The following is a 22,348-nucleotide window of genomic DNA, read 5'->3' as shown; positions in this document are numbered from 1 at the left end:
GCCAAATGGAGAGTATGTGGACTTAAAGTGCTTTCTTCCTTCTCATCTCTCTCACCAGAAAGATATGCAGGGTACCAATCTGTAGCCACAGCATCAGTGATGGGGCGGCAGCCTTGAACCTCAGCATCAGCATCAGCACCAATAACCTGGAGGTCAAACCGGGGCAAAGGTCATCGAGCTGGGAGGCACACGGTCTCCCTAAACATCTCTGGACATTAACACTGAGATTTCTAGAGAATCACTAGACGCAATGGGCTAGAGGAGTCATAAAATGATTGTCAGAAATGATTCTGTCTCCACGTTTATTTGGAACCTTAAAGAAAATGAAGAGAGACTGACTGCCCCACCAAAAGAAGTGCAGAATCACGACAGGCTTGGGAATTCTGGGTGGTGAAGGGATGGACTGCAAGGCTCAGCAACTTAGCCCGTAATCAAAGGCAGCGGGGTTATTCTGAAAATAGAGATTCAAGAAGCCCAGGAAGGTGTTCTTATCGGTGAGAAGAGAACAGACTGTGGGATCCTGCTTCATGGCTGCAATCCAGAGCCGGAGCGTGGGGGTGTGGTTCACACAGCTGCAGAACAGGAGAGAAGCGTTAGCCATTCTGAAGGTGAAGGGGGACGCAAGTCACTTTTTAGACTACAAGCTACAAGAGATGGGTTTATTGGGGCAACAGAGCTATCTTAGTTACTCCTACCAACTGAGCACAGTCACTGACTGGAGGAAAATCTGATTCTTGAAATGGCCATGTGTCTTTAGACTCACCAAAGTTGTTTTTAACCCTGCAGTTAAAATACTTGTGGACTGAGTGCTCTGGGGAAATAAGGTGTCTGTTTTTCACTGTTTGCCAACAAAAAGACACATTCTTCAGTCATTCTCAGATTTTACTTTTGGGGGATTGGAAAAAAAAAAAAAGTTTCCAAAAACACATTTTTAAAGAAATGAGTAAAATAATCATGAAACCTTGAAATAATGGAGCTGACTGGGCCCTTTCAGGGACTGATCAGGACGTGTAGGTCTCAGATCTGTAGTGACTTGCCCAGATGGTAAACTTGTTAATGGAAAATCCAGGAGGAGAGGGTTCCTAATGTGTGGTTCAAGCTCTGTCCCCAGAGGAGACAGGTTTTGACGAGGTTTATGTTCTAACATGGTTTAAAATATCCAAGTCTGTGACATCTGACCTGCCCTAAGTGAGGAAAGATGAATAAGATGAATAAGATTCATAAGATGAATCCTGGGTAAATTCAAACGTGTGCATTACAAAAGTCCAGATGCAGTTCCGCCTTGGCAGGACTGCATTTCCCAACACCAGAATGGTCCGGCACCCGCCATGTGACCGGCTGATGTAAGAGCAAAGCCAGCACAAGTTTGAGTTCTCCTGTGAGTGTCGTGGGAACAAAGAACACATCTGTCCAGAGCCCCTGTGTGGTCTCCCTGAGTCTACAGGGCAATTGCTTCTACTTCAAGCATCCCTACACTCGTGTGGTGTGTGGCTGGCCATTTTGTTTATTATCTAACATCAAGCATACATTACTTTAAAAATCATTTGTTTTTTAAGGGTATGCCTATCTGGAGAAAGATTCCTCCGGTAACTAAGGTGCCCCGTAAGGGATGTGGGGTCCACTGGGGGACACAGCAGGACCAGGCAGAGGGCCACCGAGGGAGCTGCAGACTAGCCACCAAAACCGTGTGACTGAGACCGTCCACCTGCTTCTGCATTCACCACCAGCTATGCTGGATGGGTGGTGAGGACAGCCAGCAGGCTCTGAAACACGAGGGAGGCTTCCGGATGCAGTCTTAGCAGCAGAAACATGGATAAAGTGTGTGTCTGCAGTTAGTGGCATAAGTGCACAGGTGCATTTTGAACAAGGAAGCACACAGTTTAAAACTCTACATTCCACATTCACGTGAAACATGTCCAGAGGAGGACAGATGGCACAGAGATCATTGGAAGCACTGCTACCCAGTGCGACCCTAGGAATCTATGACCATACAGCTTAATGTCTTACTCGGCTATTCCATATACATCCAGCCGCTCAAACCAGGGCCAAAAGAGGTAATCAATCATGGATATACAGTCTCCGCCAAAGAAGACGGTGTTCTGATAGCCAAGAATCTGGAAGTTTAAACAGAGCAAAAGCAAGTTAATTAACCCATCTGCTAATGTATTTATGGGCACTAAATACAAAAATCAAATTAATTCCCAAAGAAGGAGACCCAAGGCTTGGCGTCGTCTTCCATTTGGTTAGGTGAATGCTTCTTCCCTTTTTCTGAGGTTTCTTCCAGCTCCTTTAGGGTCTGTTCTCCAGGCCACACTTAGCCCCGCCCTCCTTTCAACCCTGGTACCCCAGCGGCTCACCTGATTGGAGGATTTGGAAGAACAGCCCCACCTCTCTCAGCCTAGAACAGGGTTCTCCCTGCTCTAAGCTTTCTAGGGCTCAGCCCCTGGAGAGGGGGCCCTGACTCTGACTAGCACTGCCCGTTACTGGGAGGGAGCGGCCACATAAGAAACCTCACTGTGGTCATGCCCCCACCATTATCCAGGATCCAGTTTATCTGTAATAAAGGGGACACCATATTCTCCATATGTCTTCCTCTTTAGCCTTATTTTTCAACCAATTCAAAACTAAGGCAAGGAAGAGCAGGGCTATCTGATGGGCTCTCTCAAATCCCAATACTGTATTTCTATCATATTTTCCTTTTTTATTTGAGCTTTCTGAACTTCATGTGTGTTGGCCACTCAACATTATCAAATTTTTACACTAAAACAAAAGTTCTCATTCCCAAATGGGACAAATCAACACAGAAAGATGAACCATCAAGAAAACAAACTCTTGACAGAGAGCTAGCCAAAGACAGGGGTGGCGGGGGAGTGGGATTGGGGAGGTAACTTGAATATTTAAAAAGCGATAGTACTTAGCAGAGGTTATTGTTGGGCCAGTTCTTCCCATTGAGAAAAGTATGATGCCAATTATCTAGTTAAGTCAAACAAAAGACTCTCTTTGACACACATAACTCATAATCAATTAAATACTGCCCTGTAGCAAAAGATCCAGATCTCTATATCCTTTATCTAGATTCCTATATCCTTTATCTGGGCTTCCCAGGTGATGCTAGTGATAAAGAATCCACCTGCCAATGCAGGAGATGAAAGAGACCTGATTTTGATCCCTGAGTCAGGAAGATCCCTTGGAGTAGGGAATGGCAACCCACTTCAGTATTCCTCCCTGGAAAATTCTATGGACAGAGGAGCCTGGCATGCTGCAGTCCACAGGGCCACAAAGAGTTGGACACAACTGAGCAATTGAGCACATGTCCTTTACCTAGATTTCAAACTTCCTATCTCTCAGGCTTGATTCTTCATCCTTCGGGCCAGCTTGTTGCTTCTATGAGGTAGTCTAGGGATGGAGTTAAGAATGAACTCTGGGGCTAGCAGACCTGATCCTCACCTGGCCTCTCATTCAACATGAAACCCAGACAATTTACTCAGCTTCTCTTCCAAGCCTCAGTGCTCTCATTTGTATAACGGTGGTAATGTTAGTGCCCACCTTAGAGGTTATGGTAAGGAATGATGGAATCATGCACTAATAAACGTGACCTCTCATGATGAAAACTCACAGAGACCTCCAGAGGTTACATCTACAGAAAGCAAATCTTTCGCCATCACCCTTCTCAGAGGAGAAAGCAAATCTTGGTACCCTAAAGTCTATGTCTTCATTATCTCCCAGCATGGCATAGGGGAGTTCCCCTGACTAACCTGAAATAATGTTAGGTGGCATCATTTTGTTTGAAGAAAGTGAAAGTGAAGTCGCTCAGTCATGTCTGACTCTTTGCAACCCTGTGGACTGTAGCCTACCAGGCTCGTCCATCCATGGGATTCTCCAGGCAAGAGAACTGGAGTGGGTTGCCATTTCCTTCTCCATTGTTTGAAGAAGAAGAAGAAGAAGAAGAAGAAGAAGTGAAGTCGCTCAGTCGTGTCCGACTCTTTTGTGACCCCGTGGACTATAGCCCACCAGGCTACTCCGTCCATGGGATTCTCCAGGCAAGAGTACTGGAGTGGGTTGCCATTTCCATGGAGAAGACGGTACTAAAATGGCAGAGCCTAACCAATGAAGAGAGACTATTTTCAGTCATATGTAGTAAGACCTGATTTACAAGGAAAAGGAACAATCCAGTTTTTATGAATTCCAGAAAGCTCTAAACCTTCTTTATGTTCAGAATCAGATAATAATTACCCAAACATTTATCACTGGTTTTGAAACGTATATGTCCAGCTTATTATTGGCCTTCACGGCACAAATCAGAACTGAATTTAAACTGACTGACTCTGGAAATTTTATATAACTCTTCTGCTTTACAGAGTAGAGATGCTCTTGAGAAAGTCCTTATCAAAACAGACCATATATGGACATTTATTAGAACCCATGATAAGTCCTTTGTTAAGGTGATGAGATATTTTGAAAATGAATAACTGCTTAGTAATTGATGTTTATTTAGTATATTTTAAAACCTTTCATTTACTCAAAGTAAGAGTATGTCTTTGAATACATGTGATCATATAGATGCAATGAATTTTTAACAGAATGGTACGCTTATTCATTCAGACATTAGGAATCATCGAAACTGCTTTATTTCTATTTATCAAGGAAGTCTGTCCTCTGCTTTTTTGGAATATCTTTGTAAAACTACCTTCAGCCATGTAAACACTCATAGGGACTTCCCTGGCTGTCCAGTGGTTAGATTCCACACTTCCACTGTAAGGGGCATGGGTTCAATCCCTGATCAGGGAACTCAAGATCCTGCATGCCCATGCAGTGCAGTAAAAAAAAGAAAAAAAGTGAGTCTTTAAAAAAAAAAAGCAGTCATAACACAATTCAACCTTTATCAAGGTATTTATTACAATAAAAAATCAAGATAAGTATATGGATGAAATTGATGTCTTCTGCCAGCCTCTCCCCTGCCCCTGTGATACATTTACACATTTCCTCAGACTTCCTTAAATCCAAATGTGACATCAAAATTCCTTGGAGCTCTTGATACAGCTGCAGATTCTTGAGCCCTGCCTCAAAAAGGCATTTCTCCACTAGATTTCATACAAAGCAAGTCTAAACATCCCAGTAGAAAAGCAGTCTTCCTATAAACCAAAGTGCCGGCTTCTCTACAGACACATCACAGTGACCCAGGGGCACATCCTGGCCAGGCCTCTTTGGAAGCTCATTACCATCTTTGGGACCTTCAGTAGGAGAGCTCCCTTCTCCGCAAACCTGAGACATTCCAGACATGCAAAATGACTTGTCCCCTGAGAATCACAAAACTTCAGTACTGGAAGGGCCCTGGGATTCATCTAGTATAACTCCCCTTCCAATTTTCCATTTATACCATGCTTACTAGACAAAGGATTGGAGGTGCAGTGCACAAAAATGTGTACACTAAAATATTAAATATGAGAAATCATAACATGCTAAGAAAGGGAAAAATAAAAGTTAGAACATAAGGTCAAAATAAGGAAGGAAAATGGTCTCAAGCTATCAAGCCAAGGCTCCTGCAGAGTTCCTTAATAAATAAAGCTTTGAATTTGATTTGAGTTTCCTGGCAGTTCAAGCAGAGAGGAAAGCATGCTGGTGAGCTGATTCTTGTCTCCTGTGTGGAAGAGACTCTCACTTATAGAGAAAGAAACTCCATCCCAGGGAAGTAAGAGGGCTCTCTGGTTAGTGCCAGAAACAAGACAAAGACGCCATTCTCCTAAGTCCCAGACTAGTGTCAACCCTGTGTCAGCTTCAAATATGTATGTTTGAGGACTGTAATCACAGAGGCTTTCCCAAGTCTCTTGTGAATTCTTTGTCTGTTCTTTAAACTTAAGTATCAGCAACAAGCTCAGAATCAGCAAACCCTGAAAGCCTCTTTCCTTCTGCCAAGGGCTGGCCCAGTTTTGAGAGTCACTGTGAGGACTCCCCTGACCCACGCCTCGCAATCTTCCTCTTTTTCATTCTCTCTCAATCAGGCAACTAACTGACCGAGAGGTGAGATACAATCATGGCAAAAGAGCTTTTCAAAATTCTCTCCTTCCTGTTTTCCATGGATAAGACGGTCTTCAGGAAACTTGACTTAAAATAGTTCTTCTGTATCCTCAGTTTAAACTGAGTCCCTTTTGTTGGTGTTCAGTCCCTCAGTCATGTTCAGCTGTTTGCAACCCCACGGACTGCAGCACGCCAGCTTCCCTGTCCTTCACTATCTCCTGGAGTTTGCTCAAACTAATGTCCACTGAGTTGATGATGCCACCCACCCATCTCATCCTCTCACCACCTTCTCCTCTTGCCCTCAATCTTTCCCAGCATCAGAGTCTTTTCCAATGAGTCAGCTCTTTGCATCAGGCGGCCAAAGTATTGGAGCTTCAGCTTCAGCATCAGTCTTTCCAATGGATATTCAGGGCTGATTTCCTTTAGGATTAACTGGTTTTATCTCCTTGCTGTCCAAGGGACTCTCAAGAGTCTTCTCCAGCACCACAGTTCTAAAGCATCAATTCTTTGGCACTCAGTCTTCTTTATGGTCCAACTCCCACATCTTGACAAATTTAGGACAGTCAGAAGTAAAATAAACTGACAGTCTTAATTTCCTATGTCTTATCTTTCCTTAATGTTCTGTCATCAGAACAGGAAGCTGCAGCTTTGCCTCCACCCACCGAGCAGTGCCTTTATTAATAGCCAGTGTCTTTAAAACAAAACAAAACAAAACAAAACTCTGTTTTGCTGTATTTCTGTCACCCACCGGTCACATATAGTGATCCTGGTTATCCTTAATGTTGAACAACTTTTCTCGCAATGGACTCATTCTCAGAAATACTGCCCTTCAAGATGGCCTTCTTAGAGAAGATACTTTCCACCAAGGCCCTAGGCATTCTCAGAAGGCCACACAAGGCCTGGGGAAGAAACTGGGCCTCTAGCTTCAAGCCCTGGGACTTCCTTAATGTATTAACACATCTTCTGGTCAGATTAAGACGTGAGCTATTTTAGGAAAAAGCCATTTGACGTTCTGAAATAGTAGAAAATGCTATTTTAAAAATTTCTCTGTTCTCCAGGTCACTGAAAAATGACTACAGATCCTTCTCTTGCTTCTGGATGTGACTCAGGAAAAGGAGTGAGCATGCAAATAAAGAGGGAGAGACTGGTTGGTGACAGGTGAGTACGAGGTTTCCACCCCTGAACTTGAACCCTGGAAGCGCTGCTTATCTGCCTCGAAGGCCTCTCGGGCTCCCCCAGGCGGACAAAAAGAGGTTCCCGCTAGAGCGCACGTAGAAGGAAGAAGCGCGCTGGGCTCCCCCGAGTGGCCATCGTGGTGAGGCGCCCTGGCCAAGGCTCTCCAGCCACGTGGTTCACCAAGGAGGAAAGGGAAATCTGCAAAATTTTTTGTGAGGGGCAAGATTATAAAGAGAAGCCCAGACTTCCTCAAACCAGACATCCTAAGAATCTTCAGTCTCCAGTCTTGAGCGCTCAAGTGCAGCCTCAATAACTGCACTTGTGGTCCTAATGCACCACCTGCCCTGCACACAGAGAAGTCTCCCGGCTCTAGCCAGGACAGCATGCTGGCTCTGACCTGGCTGGAGGAGGAAGGAAGTGGTTTTTCTGGATGGAAACAGTTCTTATGAAGCAGAACCAGCCCCCTCCTATAAAATACGCAAAGCCACCTGCTGTTACATCAGCAATGCAGACCCTAACCAGAAGCAGAAATACTCAATCCACTCCAGGGCAGATATCTTTTGAGTTCATACAAGATAAGGGGAGATTCCCAAGATTTCAAATTTCAGGTGTCTGCTCCACTGACATACTATAGCTAAGGCTGAGCTAATGAAGATTAACGGATTCCCTTTAAAACAAACCAAGGATATGAGCATAGATAAAACTCACTTCTCTGGAAAGAAGCCTGAGAAGCAGGGTCTGTGCCGAACACATCCCTCCTGTTGGTCACCACTTACAACCAGGAGTTCTCCCGTGAAGATTCAGAATGCAACCTGTCAACATTTGGTAGGTGATCAAAGGACCACCCTGAAAATTCTATCCTGGAATCCCTTTCATAGGTTTAATTCTTCTTGTTGAAATATATGTGTAAGATAATGGGGGGGAAAGCTAGTGAGGCAAGGCTTGACAAGTCAAATATCTTTAAAGTGATGGGTGGTAGATGAAAATATAAAAGCATATTATCAAATTTCTGAAGGGGGGAAAGGATTTCCTATATACAAAAGCAGTGGAAGAAATCACAACAGGAAAGATAGCACAATATTTTTAATGTTAAATTTCTATATGTTACAAAAATGACAAAAAGTTAAAATAAAACAATGTATCTTAAAAACAGGCCAATATCCTTTACATATAGAGAACTCTTAAAAAAATTAAAGGAAAATCAGGAAGATCTTGACAAACAGATGGGTAGCAGACCATTTTCACAAGTAAAACACAAAGAAATGGAATACTTTGGGGAAAATATACCACCTCACTATCAGACAAAGAAATATACATTAAAGCAACTATGAGAAGCTACTGTTTCTCAAGACAGGCAAGCATCTTTTTAAATGAAATCTCCCAACAGTGAAAAGAGATTGGTTCAAAGGGTATTTTCCACACACGGAGGGTAGTGGGTATACAGCACAAGTCTTGGGGGAAGCAATTTAGCAACATCCAGCTCTATCTTCTGAACTGGTCATACCCTTTGATCCGGTAATTCTGTTCCTGGAAGTCTGGCCTAAGGACATATTTTAAAACAGAGATCAGACTTTTTATGCAAAGGAGCTGCTGTTTCTGGGAGGCATGATTAATAATGATAAGCAACTGAAGCAATCTAAATAACCCTAATGAGTATGCTGGATACATAACTCTGGCTTATGCATATGGAAAATTATGCAGAATGAAAAGTGATTTTTTTCCATCTTTAATAATTACACATGTAATAGAGAAAACTGTTCTCATTATTTAAAAAAATTTTCAAACATAGAAAGCAGTATAGAAGGCAAATGCTCTCCCTTCTTATCCTTGCTCTTAACCGCTTTTCTTTCCCACCCCCGGGGCTAATCCCCTTCTAGTGGGAGGCACCAGCAGCAGTCTGATGTGGATCTCTCCAGACATTTTTCTAGGCATTTATTTACATGTGTGCATATAACCTCAGATATGCAGGTGCTAACACCACCATAATGGCAGAAAGTGAAGAGGAACCAAAGAGCCTCTTGATGAAGGTGAAAAAAAGAGTGTGGAAAAGCTGGTTTAAAATTCAACATTCAAAAAACTAAGATCATGGCATCCAGTCCCATAACTTCATGGCAAATAGATGGGGAAAAAATGGAAACGGTGACAGACTTTATTTTCTTGGGCCCCAAAATCACTGTGGATGGTGACTGCAGCCATGAACTTAAAAGATGTTTGCTCCTCGAAAGAAACGCTATGACAAACCTAGATAGCATATTAAAAAGGAGAGACATCACTTTGGTGACAAAGGTCCATCTAGTCAAACCTATGGTTTTTCCAGTAGTCATGTACGGATGTGAGTTGGAACATAAAGAAGGCTGAGCACTGAAGAATTGATGCTTTAGAACTGTGGTGCTGGAGAAGATTCTTGAGAGTCCCTTGGACAGCAAAGAGATAAAACCAGTCAATCTTAAAAGAAATCAACCCTGAATATTCATTGGAAGGATGGTGCCAAAGCTCCAATGCTCTGGCCACCGGATGCCAAGAGTCGACTCATTGGAAAAGACCCTGATGCTGGGAAAGATTGAAGGCAGGAGAAGAAGAGGGTGACAGAGGATGAGATGGTTGGATGGCATCATTGATTCAATGGACATGAGTTTGAGCAAACTCAGGCAGATAGTGAAGGACAGGGAAGCCCAGCCTCTGCAGTCCATGGGGTCACAAAGAGTCGGACACGACTAAGCAACTGAACAACAAAAAATGTATCTCAAAGAACTATAAAAATAACATGGAAAAATGAAGCTATATAACAAGCACAAATAAACCTTCAATTTTGATAATACTTGTTTGAAAGAAAAATGTAAAAGTCAAACAGGGCATTTATTTAAAAAGAAGAAAACATTCGAGTATAAAGCTGCCAACTTAAACTGACCTGTTTGCTTGCAGATAACATGGAATATTATACACTGGTCTCTTGAATTGCTTATCACTCAAGACAACTCATAGATATTTAAAATATTTTCAACTCACAGAAAATCCTGATTGTACAAAACCATGGAGAAAAAATTGTACACATCATCTCTATTAACAGAGAGAAAACATCTCTATTAGAATTATTCTGACAAGTTTCAATTTCACTAGAATCTCCAAGAGTCAATATACTGGTATCAAGAGGAATGTATCAAATAATTCAAGCCCAGCGGGCACCTTTCAGATTCTGATATTACCTATGTTGTAGTTATAATTCCTACTAACATTCTATGGGACAAAAGCCAATTCAAATCTGGAACAATATTGCATACTCAGTGGTCCTTAATTAGTCCTGGCTAGCCCTTGATGAGCCAGAATTTCACTGATGCTATTTATTACATCTGAGAGGGTCATTAGCAAGATTAAATAAGAGGACGTATGCAAAGCAACTTTAGCATCATGACCAGCACAAAAATACAGGTTCACTTCCCTGGAAGAACCCAAACAAAGGAACTGTGCCTCCATTGTAATATTATACATTTACTTAGCAATCTGTAATTTTCAAAGTTCATCCATCATTCAAATGCAGAGTAGGAAGGAGATAGGTCAATGTATGTTTCCAATTATCTTTGAATTTAAAAGATTTTGTTTCAAGGCTCCTTTCCCTGGCCCAGCATTTAACTTGTAAGAAGGTAACCAGACATGATAAAATCAGTTCAGCTAATCTTTGAAAATAAAGACCATAAAAATTCTCTATGGGCGACAGCTATCAAACTTCTTTTTGAAAGCAAGGTCCCCCTCCCTCTTCAAATTCAAGCTTATTAGATGTCTTGTTAAACAGTGTTGAAAGTAGGGCTGGTCTGGCTGAAGCAGGGTCTAAAACCACCACCGGACCTCCTCTTACTGGGCGGTCCCTCTGCAAAACTTGTGAACACACCTTTTAAGACTCTTTCATTCTATGAATGTGGAAACGAAGGCACAGAGACGTCCAGAACCTTCATCAAGGTTCTGGAATCCCATAACGCCAAGCCTAGGATCTTTCCACCTCATCCTACTTGACTCCTCAGAGTTAAGACCACAGTCTGTGTTCTCAGGACCAAAGGCTGACATTTCTTACACATAATGCTGAATCCATAAATGCTGAAACTATATAAATCTAAGACAGGCAGCTGTAATTGTAAATAAATTTAACAGCTTCCACTTCACAAAAGTCAGATGGAAGAATATTAGTAATCAGCCTTCTTTTAAGGGGATAAAAATAGCGTTCCCTGGCTGTCAAAGAATTACAACCCACCCATAGGGGAATTTATCAGTTTCTAGAACAAAGATAAAGGAAGTCAAAGGGCCACCTTCCAGAATATGAGAGAGGTAAAGGGTAAGTAGCCCTATTACTGCTAGATACATGGAGGGTCTGGTAACAGAGATTGCTCCTTGATTACCCATAGACACTTTCCCCTTCTTCTTCTTCTTTTTTTTTTTAACATTTATTTGGCTGCTCAGGTCTTAGTTGCGGCATGTGAGATATTTTTAGCTGTGGCATGTGGGATCTAGTTCCCTAACCAGGGATAGAACCTGAGCCTTCTGCATTGGGAACATGGAGTTTTAGCCACTGGACCACCAGGGAAGTTTCTCCCCCTTCTTTCTTAATTACAGAACTCTGATTTTATGCAAGGTGGCCCCAGCTAAGAGATTAAATTTCCCAGCCTCCCCTGCAGATACTTATAACTCAGCGACTAAGTTCTGGTCAATGAAGTTTAAGTAATCATTGGACAGAACTTCTAGGAAAGCCTTTAAAGGAATATGGCCTTTTGCCAGTTTTTTCCTTTCTGTTTTCCTTTCTATAATCTGGAACTTGGATGTGATAGCTGAAGTTCCAGCAGCTATTTTGTTATTTTGAGGATATAAACCTCACACTGAAAATGACAGAACCGGAAGAGAGGGAAAGACCTCAGTCCCTGGTAACCTCATAAAGAAGCCATCAAAATGGCCCTATAACACTGTACCTCTAAGCTTATGTGTATGTGTGTGAAAGAATAAATCCTTATAATTTTTTAAATCAATACTAGAAGCCAAATACAATCCCTAACCAATATTGACCTTGGACTCAGAAGCAGAAGCCACAGAATCCATGCAGAGATAGGTCAGGAATGTGGTGATTCTGGGAAAGGAAAAAGTTCATCACATGCCCTCCCCTACCCCTAGCCAGATTTTCAAGAAAAATTCCAGAGGAGGTTAGGGGAGCGCAAGTACCCCCAAGTCAAATGACTAGTAGTTGAACTTACCAAAGTTGGACAGGAAAAGTATATAAGTCTGTGAAAGCGGAGGGTGTCAGGGTGACCTGGGTGTGGACCTGCATCACTTTATCCACCACATCTGGCCAGAAGAGGGCCCCATTTTTACCTCTTCCAGGTTGCAGAACTCCTGACGCAGGGCCAGCTTCAGATCAGCGCAGTCTCTCCCGCATCTCAATGCTACCAGACACTCCTTGGTCAAATGCGGGACCTGATCAGAGGACACAGGTTCTGAGCAGAGAAGGCGGAGGGCACTCTGTGCTCCTGCTTCGCCTGACAATGCAGCCAGAGCTCTGTCCCTCTGCCAACAGTGCCACCTGACGGCGACCTCTGTGGTTTCAGGAATCCACGTGTCACAGCACACTGGTGAACAAGGTGCTTTAAAGGGGGCTCTCTGGTACTCCTTACTTGTTCAGCTATTTCCATACTGTGCAATCTGAGGTGAGGCATTTACCTTCTTTAAGCCTCAGTGTTCTCATCTGAAGAATGGACACAAGAATAGTACCCACTTTAAAGGGCAGTGGTGAGGATTAAACAGATTAACCTTTATAAAATAGTTAGAACAGTGCTTGGCACATCGCTAGTGCTCCATAGACATCAGTCACTAATATCATTGAGTCATTTTGGTTTCTTTTAAAAAAAAAAACTATCATAAAATTTCTCCATAACACTCTCTCCCAATATCAACAATTGTCCCCTTTTCTCTCTTCTTAACATTTCCTGGACAGTTGGCACTCTTGTTCCCCATAAGGGGCAATCTCCTTCTGTGCATTACCTTTTTCACACCCCAATATTTTTTTCACCCGAGACCTTGGAAATAGTTCCTTCAAAGTATTTTCACTCCTTCAATATTCCTTGTCTCAAGTTACACAATCATAACTATGCCATAATCATAACTCTTGAGACTGCCAGTTCCACTAGAAAAGTAGCTACTGGCAAAGACTTTAACCTTTAATATCAGAGGTCACAGCTTTACTGTAATTCCACACCAGTTATCCTCCTAAGGCACACACAGGTATTAAAACAAATCAATTTCACCAATGATTTGACTTTTAAAATGGACTGGAGTTTGAGAAAGACATACAAAGTAAAATAGAGTGTTAAGTGTTTTTGTTTTTGTTTTTAAATGGATATACCTTATAGAATAGCTCCAATAACATCTTTTGGCGAGCTCGCTCATAAGGGTCATATGGGTACAGCTTCCTTCCAGGATAAGCGTCATCCAGGTACTCACAAGCGATGACAGATTCATAGATCAGTTGACATTTGCTGTTTTCCAGGACAGGAATTTGGCCAAAAGGATGTTTTGTAAAGTACCATTCAGGCTTGTTTCTCAGGTTAATGTTGATAACTTCATGTCTTATAAAGCAAAGGGAAAACAGGACAGAACAAAAATGAGAGGATTAGGCAGACACTCATCTTTTTTTTTTTTTTTTTCCAAAGTGCACAAAGACCCCATGTGAGATCTTAGTTTCTAGACCAGGGATCAAACCTGTGCCCCATGTGGAACAAGTACAGAGTCTTAACCATTGGACTGCCAGGGAAATCCCCAGACACTCATCTTAAAAGCAGAAACAATCAATCTATAAAATTAAAACTTGCAACAAGTTTTTTAAATTGAGGTTTGTACAAAGAAAAGTACATAACAACATCATTCTTCTTTTCAGCATTAGGATGTGTTCGATGTTTTCTATGCCTTATCCTGTTTGCTCTCCATGATTCCCATGAAGTGAACTGGGGAATCATGATGAGGTGCAAACAAGGGAAGGCAAAGAAATCATTTAACACATCCCTTATGAGAAATAAGGCTCCTTGTGGTTCAATCTCTTGCCCAATATCATCCACCAGGAGGTAGCAGAGCCAAGATGGGAAGCCAGGCAGTCTGACTCAGAGCTCACAAGCTTAACCACGGCACCGCAGATTTTAGTACATTTTAAAGTCTGAAAGTACAAATCTGATATCTGGAGACATTAATTTTCGTTTGCCACAACTGGAGGGAGGGGGATTCTACTGGCATCTAATGGGCAGAGGCCAGGGACGCTGCAAGATATCCAACAACACACAGGACAGCTCCTCCCCCTCACCAAATACACAAAGCCGAGAATCATCTGCCCCAAATGTCAGCAGCGGCCAGGGTGCCGAGGGTAAGAAACCCCGCCCTAAAGAAGGATTTCCATCAATTCACAAGCTGCCACTTCATCACTGTAGGTAAACATCAGTCTATTGTTTTCTTTTTTCTTTTTAAAAAAGTAAACTTTGGGCCAACTAGAATTGAGCAAGAGGGAATAACCTGGAAAAAAGCCATAGACACTCCACAGAGCAGAATTATGTAATTTTTTTTTAAGTCTCTGTAATAGTCTCTGCATCTCTGTAACACAAAACTTTGAAGTCATCCCCTAATGATACATATTGGAGGCTGGAGTAACACTTTAGCTTTGAGCTGGCTCCGTGCAACCTCCCTCATTCCAGTAAAGTTGCCCTGCCTTCAAAATCCAGACCTCCTTTGCAGGAGCTAGTCTTGCAAAATTCCTTCTACGACCAGTGTGCACCCATTTTTCAGGTGTGTGGGAAACCTCTTGATAGCAGTTCTTCCCATTTCTTTGTTTGGAACTATTTGTTCATTCATTCAAAAAATAGTTTTAAGTACCTATTACTGGCCAGGTTCTCTTCTAGCCCATGAATAAGAAAGACAAAGTCCCTGCCTTCAGGAACATACATTTGTGTGTGTGTGAGAGAGAGAGACAGTGTGTGTGAGAGTGTGTGTGTGAGTGTGGGTGTGGGTGTGGGTGTTGGGGAAGGGGCAATGGAAGTGAGGCTGGAGAGTGTGGAGGAAAAACAGATAAGTAAGGAAACGTTGTTAGTGCAATAAATGGAACAGAACTGACCTGAATATACTTGGGGTGGGATCTGGGCTGCATTTCATAGAGCTGTCAGAGAAGGCCTCCGTAGCCTCCGCGGTCCCCTCTTTCACAAACGTTAGGGAAGAAACCCAGCTCACCAGGGCCATCATTCGGTTTATTCCGAATGGTCGTAACAGTTTCCTGCAGAGACTTGATTCTGCATTTCAGGATGGCCCACTCAAGAACCCACCTGCCCTCTGCTAACGGTTTACTGACTTCGTCTCAGAAGAAAGTCACAGAGAGCCCGTGACACCTAAGCGGGGCGCCCCAGATGGTGAACGTTCCCGAGCGCCTCCGGGGCCTCCCGCCGCTCACCTGATGCCTTTGGCCCGGAGGACCAGGCGCGTCCTGTGCGCGTAGGGACAGAACCTCATGCTGTAGAGGCGGATTACGCCTTCAGGGACCGGCCCTGGGGGGATGCTCCCTGCGGGTGGAGGGGCGTACGGGGAGGCGGATTAGCCCTGTGTGCAGAGGGGCTCACTCGCCTTCCCAGGACCCCACGAGAGCCGCGGGCCTCCGCCTCCCGGGCCCCAGAGAGGACACTTTTTTTTTTTTTTTTTTTTTTTGCACGTGGCTTTTTTTGTGGAGGAACCGCTATCCTCCTCGCCGCCGCGCTGGTCTGCGAGTCAAGGACCGGAAACCGCCTGTCCAGAGCCAACATCCAGCCACCCGGCACCCCCAGCCGGCGGGCAACTGTCAAGAGGATTCACCTTTCCCCAAGGTCCTGGTCGCGTCGTCAGTCATGCTCTCCCGGCGTCTGCGCAACGACCAACGCTCACAGTCTTTGCCGTGAGGCTTGCTGCCGCCGGCGCAGGGTCCAAGGACAGCAGGGTTCCGGCGCGCCCCGCTGGCCCCAAATGCAACTTTGGAGCAACAGGGCTGTGGCGGGGTCGTAAGGAAGTGATCCAGGACGGCAGCTAAGATAATTCAACCTGAGGAGACAGAACCCCAGATTCAGAAACCAGCGTAGCAGGAGTGTGAAAAACAAACCAACCTGAGAAGTAGCCCTTGCTTTGAACTCACAACATCCTGCGCGGCTTTTTCTCTGCATCAAGAATCTGTGAAGAACAGGCATGTGAATTCCACTTATTCCAAGGGAGTTTAATACAAATTGACCAGGCTGACACTAACGTTTTCTTTCTCATTCGAAGCCCTCCCTCCCGGCCATACTCTGTACATAAGTGTACTTTATCTTAAAATAAGGCCAAGGGTTTCCTGGTGGCTCAGTGGGACAGGACTTGGATCTCTGATCAGGGAAGATTCCATATGCCCAGAAGCAGCTGAGTCCATGCACCACAACTATTAGGCCTGTGCCCTAGAACCTGGGAACCACATGCCATCCAACCATCTCATCCTTAAGTGTTAGCTCTTTATTATCATCTGCATCTCTCGCAAGGAGAGGCCACATGGATGAGAAGCCCAGGCACAGCAACTAAAGAGTAACCCCTGCCGCTTGCCATCATGCAGCAATGAAGACCCAGTACAGCCTACATAAGTTAATTCATTATAAAATAAGGCCAAACTTTTTCATCATCTAGCAGATAAGAAGAAAAACTTAGTGTTAAGATCTTGCACGACCCTAAAGTGTCTCCTTTAATTTTATGTCCTCACTACTTTAGTTCCAGCCTTATTTATGAGATTTTACTCGTTATGAAAAACTGGTAATGAATAGGAAACAAGATATCTAGAGGCAGAGACAAATCTGTGCGTGCTCTTCAACTCCCAGTATACATTTCAGAGCAGACCCTTTTTAATTACCAAGGACATACTGCCAACAGCCCAGCAATACAGAGGTCACTTGGATAGCTCTTCCATCTACATGAGATAAAGGGGGTAACTAGCCTTTGCTCTGACCCTAAATCACTGCAGATGGGGACTGCAGTCATGAAATTAAAAGACGCTTACTCCTTGGAAGGAAAGTTATGACCAACCTAGACAGCATATAAAAAGCAGAGACATTACTTTGTCAACAAAGGTCTGTCTAGTCAAGGCTATGGTTTTTCCAGTAGTCAAGTATGGATGTGAGAGTTGGACTATGAAGAAAGCTGAGCGCAGAAGAACTGATGCTTTTCAACTGTGGTGTTGGAGAAAACTCTTGAGAGCCCCTTGGACTGCAAGGAGATCAAAATAGTCAGTCCTAAAGGAAATCAGTCCTGAATATTCATTGGAAGGACTGATGCCAAAGCTGAAACTCCAATACTTTGGCCACCTGATGCGAAGAGCTGACTCATTGGAAAAGACCCTGATGCTGGGAAAGATTAAGGGCAGGAGGAGAAGGGGATGACAGAGGATGAGATGGCTGGATGGCATCACCGTCTTAATGGACATGAGTTTGAGTAAACTCTGGGAGTTGGTGATGGACAGGGAGGCCTGGCATGCTGCAGTCCATGGGGACGCAAAGAGTCGTACATGACTGAACGACTAACTGAAATGAACTGACTGGTGAGTAAAAAAGGAACAGTCAACATATCCATGTCATGTGAGAGCTTCTGGTAGACAATGAAATGACTCCTGATCAGGTAAATGTGACACTCCCATAAAGGAAGTACAGTATTTCAAATAGTTGACTTTCATATAAAGAGATTCTAAAGGGAAAGGCCATATGAGGAATGTGAAACTCTCTAAACTCAAAGTAAATTATACTAACATGTATTTAATGCTTTATGTGTATTAACTCACTAAATCCTTAAAATAATCCTACAAGGGTTCTCTTCTTACCTCATTTAAAAAGACAAGTAAACTGAAGCTAGCAAGGTTAAGTCACTTGTCAAAAGCCTGATAACTAGTAAGAGGTGGAAGGAGGTTTATGAAGCCTGGAAGTTTGATTTCCAGGGCAAGTCACTCCATCTAGAACCTTCATCTATACCAGAGATGGGCAAACTTTTTCTGTTAAGGTCAAGACAGTAAACATTTTAGGCTTCTCAAGCCATCTTGTCTCAGCTACTCACCTCTACCCTCGTAAGGTGAAAAATAGCCATAGATAATACGTAAATAAATGGGCATGGCTATGTTCCAATAAATCACTATTTATGAATAGTAAATTTGAATTTCATATACAGGTATATTTTAAGAGACTATTTTTTAGAGCAGGTTCACAGCAAAATTTAGCAGAATATAGAAAAGTTTCCTACCAACCTATCCCCACACATGGATAGCCTCCCCATCAACATCAGGGTGGTACACTTCTTATGATCAGTGGGTCTATATTGAAACATCATTATCACCCAAAGTCTATAGTTTACATTAGGACTCACTCTTGGTGAATTTCACGTAGTTTTCACATGTTACAAATTATACTTCTTCACTGAAATGTTTTCCCGTAACTATTCTTAGCTCTTTAACTGCAAAGAAATGAGCAGTGGGCTCAACTTGACCCACTGGCTTTAGTTTGCCCATCCCTGGTATACACGATGACTGGATTAGCAACCAAACTATCCCTGGTATACACTGATGATGACTGGATTAGCAACCAAACTGAGGATTCCATTTGAAAAGTAAAAGGTTCCTGGGTCCATCTTTCTACTACACTAGAAGAGAATATATTTTCACATTGTGTCTCCTTATTCCCACCTTTTCAATAAAACCAACTCTGAGAGCTGGTAAATATTGTTTATTAAAAATACAGCTGACCCTTGAACAACTAGAGATTTCAGGGCACTGGTCCACCAGTGCCAGCCCTTCACATCTGTGCTTCTACACCTGCAGATTCAACCAAATGCAGACCATGTAGTACTGTAGCATGTATTCAGTGAAAAAAAAATCCATGTAAACATGGACCCTTGCAAATAAAACCCATGTTGTTCAAGAGTCAACTGTATACTTGTATTAATATATGGGAAGTAACGGGGTGAAGGGAGAAGGCAATGGCAGCCCACTCCAGTACTCTTGCCTGGAAAATCCCATGGATGGAGGAGCCTGGTAAGCTACAGTCCGCTGGGTCGCGAAGAGTTGGACACGACTAAGCAACTTCACTGTCACTTTTCACTTTCATGCATTGGAGAAGGAAATGGCAACCCACTCCAGTGTTCTTGCCTGGAGAATCCCAGGGACAGAGGAGCCTGGTGGGCTGCCGTCTATGGGGTCGCACAGAGTCGGACACGACTGAAGCGACTTCTTAGCAGCAGCATGGGGTGAAGGCCTATTTGATGTAGTCAGGGGAGAATGGACAAAGGGGTGGAATGTCTTTCCTCTGAAGGGAAGGAATATTATGTCAAGGTTCTCACTTGGCTCTATATTCAAACCCTGACCTTGGCACTTAAGCAATCTATCTAACTTCTTTGATCTTCATCTTCCTCACCTGTAAAATGAGAACACTAAGTACCTACTCTCTGGGTTTTGAGTATCAAATGCAATTGTTCAGGTGGCTATCCTCAGTATAGTAGGAGTTTAGTCTACTTCGAAATTAATGATTAATCCTAGTGAATAAGGAAACATTTTTAATAGTATAGTACTTTCTGATTTTATATCCAAAAAGATAAAATGCACTGCAATTGAGCTTTGCCTTGCACATCAGAATTAAAGTTCAACTCAGAATGCTTATTTCACCAGTTACCTATTTAACAACAACTGAATGGGCTGAATGCTGCAGGTTACATTTCAGTTTTTAATCTTACCACTGAACAATATGGTTACCCTAGAAAGATTTTAATTATGACATTTAAGTTTAATCCTATTTTCTCTTTGAGACTCAGTAATTACCGCTTGGAAATCCTCTTTGCAAATTTCCCTTGTTTATTATTATATCATGTTTACACCTCTATTATACTGAGTCACTCAAGCAAGGAATAAATGGTAATTAGGCTACATTAAACCTACTCCAAATTGGTTTCCAGAGACCAGAAATATGATCAGATCTGTTTTGAAAATGTGGAGATCTTCAGTTCTGGGTGAAGAAGTCTTAAGCTTTCTAGGAAAAAAAAAGTGCCACCACAGAAATAATCTTTTCACTCTATTTACATGAGTCTCTGTTTTGAGGAGAGGAAATGGGGTTTGCATTTTGCAATTTTTTTAAGTTGTTTTGTCATACTAATCTTGGATAGTGGAAGAACTTGTAAGACATTCCTCTTAATATTTCAGAAGCTTGATTTACATGACAGATTATGTTACTGAGAGTTCCACTACTGTTCACCAAGTTCAAAGAGTTAGACAAGTGAGGAAAAAGGCTCTTTTACAAATGGGCCTAGATTTAGGACTTGTTTTCAAGAAGTTAGGATCATAAAGCATCTTGTGTTCTAATGTCTCTGGGATATTAAATAAGATTACTAAAGTTGTCAGTGGGAGAAGCATCCTCTTTGCAATGGGGGCAGGGTCAAAGGAGGCTTTCTAAGTTTATAACTTAGAAAGTTATTTTATCTTATAACTTTTTATAAAAGTTATAAGTTATGGAATCAAAGAAAAAAATTAACAATTTTCCACTTGAATAAGCAATGGCAGATTTTCAAGATCCTAAAATAAGCCAAAATCAAACATTTGTAAAATCAAACAAAACACATCGGGTTTCGAAAAGGAATGTCAACACTTCTGATATAGCCCAGGCATAATAGCAGTGTGTCAAAAAGGTGGATACAGTCCTCTTCCAGCTCACTGTCTAAAACCTAAAAGTTGATGAATGAAGTGTCTGGGGCAGAGTTATATTCTTATTTTCAGAATGATCTGAATGACTATAAGAGCTCAGACTGGATTTGAATCTCCTCTTCAGCATTTACTAGCTGGGTGACCCTGGACGTATTGCAGCTTTCTATGCCTTAGTGTTCTCATGTGTAATTCCCAGTCAATGGTGCCAATACATTACGTGGTTTGGGGAGAATTAATTCAGACAGTGGATGACAGGCCTGTATTACTTAGGATCCCTCTATTACCTAGTAAGCATTCAACAATAGCTACTATTTTTATTATCTGAAGGTAGCATGGAAGAGCCATAGTTCCGACAAGACAGAACATTCCTGGGGACCAAAAGCCCCCGACTGCCAGTGCCCTGTGCTGTGCTGTATTTAGTGTCCGACTGTGACCCCATGGACTGTAGCCCACCAGGCTCCTCTCTCCGTGGGCTTCTTCAGGCAAGAATACTGGAGTGGGTTGCCATGCCCTCCTCCAGGGGATCTTCCTGACCCAGGTCCCTACAATGTAGCTAAAATAGCGATGCCCAATGCAGGGCTGAAAATCAGTGCTATGCAGGGCTGACAATCAGTGATATGGAGTCATCTTTACTTGTCTCAGTCAAATCAGAAAATGGACAACTTTCTCCCCCTTTATGTTAAAGGTATTCGCTTTAAAGACCTGTTTCTGATTCTCAGAATAGCTTTTTTTTTTTTTTTTTTGGATGTTAAAATCTTTGATGAAACTTTAGTGAAGACAGTTGGGCTTTCGTAATTGGGCTTTCGTCTAAAAGTGTTACGCAAAATTAAAAATCGGCAATCCCATTCTGGGTGCCCAAATTGGTGAAAAAATCTCAAGATTCAGAATTGACCTTGAACCCCTCTCCCCTTCAAACGCTACGCAGGTCCCAGCAACCCACCCGGTGCAGGCAAAGTGACAGACGCCCCCAAAGCACCTCCCGGCGCGCGGCACACGGAACCGGATATGGAGCGGAGTTGGGGGGGGTGGGGGGCGTCGCAGAGAGAGGCGGGGTCCAGGCGGAACCTGCCCCTTAGAACGCGACTCTATCCGCCAATTGGCCCCGGCGCCCAGAGGTTCACCAATCCTCCTAGCCTTTGGAAGCGCTCCAGGCGAGCGGTGCAAAGCTGAGCTAAAGGGCGGCAGCGTTACAGGCTCCTGGGTACCGGAGTCTTGGATCCCAAAGTGTCTGTGGCTGGCCAAAGTGGAAGCTGAATAGTGCCTGGTCGTGGCACCTCAGCGCCCGGGTCTACATCCGACTGAAGTCCGCCCGCAGCCGACCCCGGCTTGTTGGGTGGGGCAGGCGGACGGCAGCAGAGATGGGTCAGCCCGGAGCGTAGGCATTGGTGGCGGCGGAGGTGGGCGGCTGGAGACCTTTTGTGAAGTCAACCAGTTCACTGCTGCCTC

The 22,348-nt window shown here is 43.2% G+C and overlaps 1 protein-coding gene across 2 annotated transcripts; it reads right to left on the bottom strand.

The window, feature by feature from the left end:
* Positions 1 to 288: 288 nt before the first annotated feature.
* Positions 289 to 22,292, bottom strand: GSTO2 (glutathione S-transferase omega 2). 2 transcript variants are annotated; one of them, XM_070470134.1, is made up of 7 exons: positions 21,843 to 22,292; positions 16,039 to 16,260; positions 15,644 to 15,752; positions 13,565 to 13,787; positions 12,538 to 12,639; positions 2,008 to 2,114; positions 289 to 572 (listed from the first exon to the last, which is right to left on the bottom strand). In XM_070470134.1, the coding sequence occupies exons 2-7, from the start codon at positions 16,070 to 16,072 to the stop codon at positions 413 to 415; spliced, it is 735 nt and encodes a 244-aa protein (XP_070326235.1). In that variant the 5' UTR covers positions 16,073 to 16,260; positions 21,843 to 22,292; the 3' UTR covers positions 289 to 412. The 2 variants fall into 2 exon arrangements, with proteins under 2 accessions (XP_070326235.1, XP_020740541.1); XM_020884882.2 differs by having other exon boundaries at positions 22,108 to 22,292.
* Positions 22,293 to 22,348: the final 56 nt, after the last annotated feature.

The sequence above is a fragment of the Odocoileus virginianus genome, chromosome 7 (assembly GCF_023699985.2).
Source record: "Odocoileus virginianus isolate 20LAN1187 ecotype Illinois chromosome 7, Ovbor_1.2, whole genome shotgun sequence".
Lineage (NCBI taxonomy): Eukaryota > Metazoa > Chordata > Mammalia > Artiodactyla > Cervidae > Odocoileus > Odocoileus virginianus.
This window is presented reverse-complemented; position numbering and strand designations above follow the sequence as displayed.

Coding starts and splice junctions, on each gene's coding strand:
- GSTO2 (XM_070470134.1), bottom strand. CDS start 16,072: ATGACTGACGACGCGACCAGGACCTTGGGGAAAG. Junction 13,788..15,643: donor CTCCGGGCCAAAGGCATCAG/GTGAGCGGCGGG, acceptor TTGCTTTATAAG/ACATGAAGTTATCAACATTA. Junction 573..2,007: donor GATGTATATGGAATAGCCGA/GTAAGACATTAA, acceptor CCTGTTCTGCAG/CTGTGTGAACCACACCCCCA.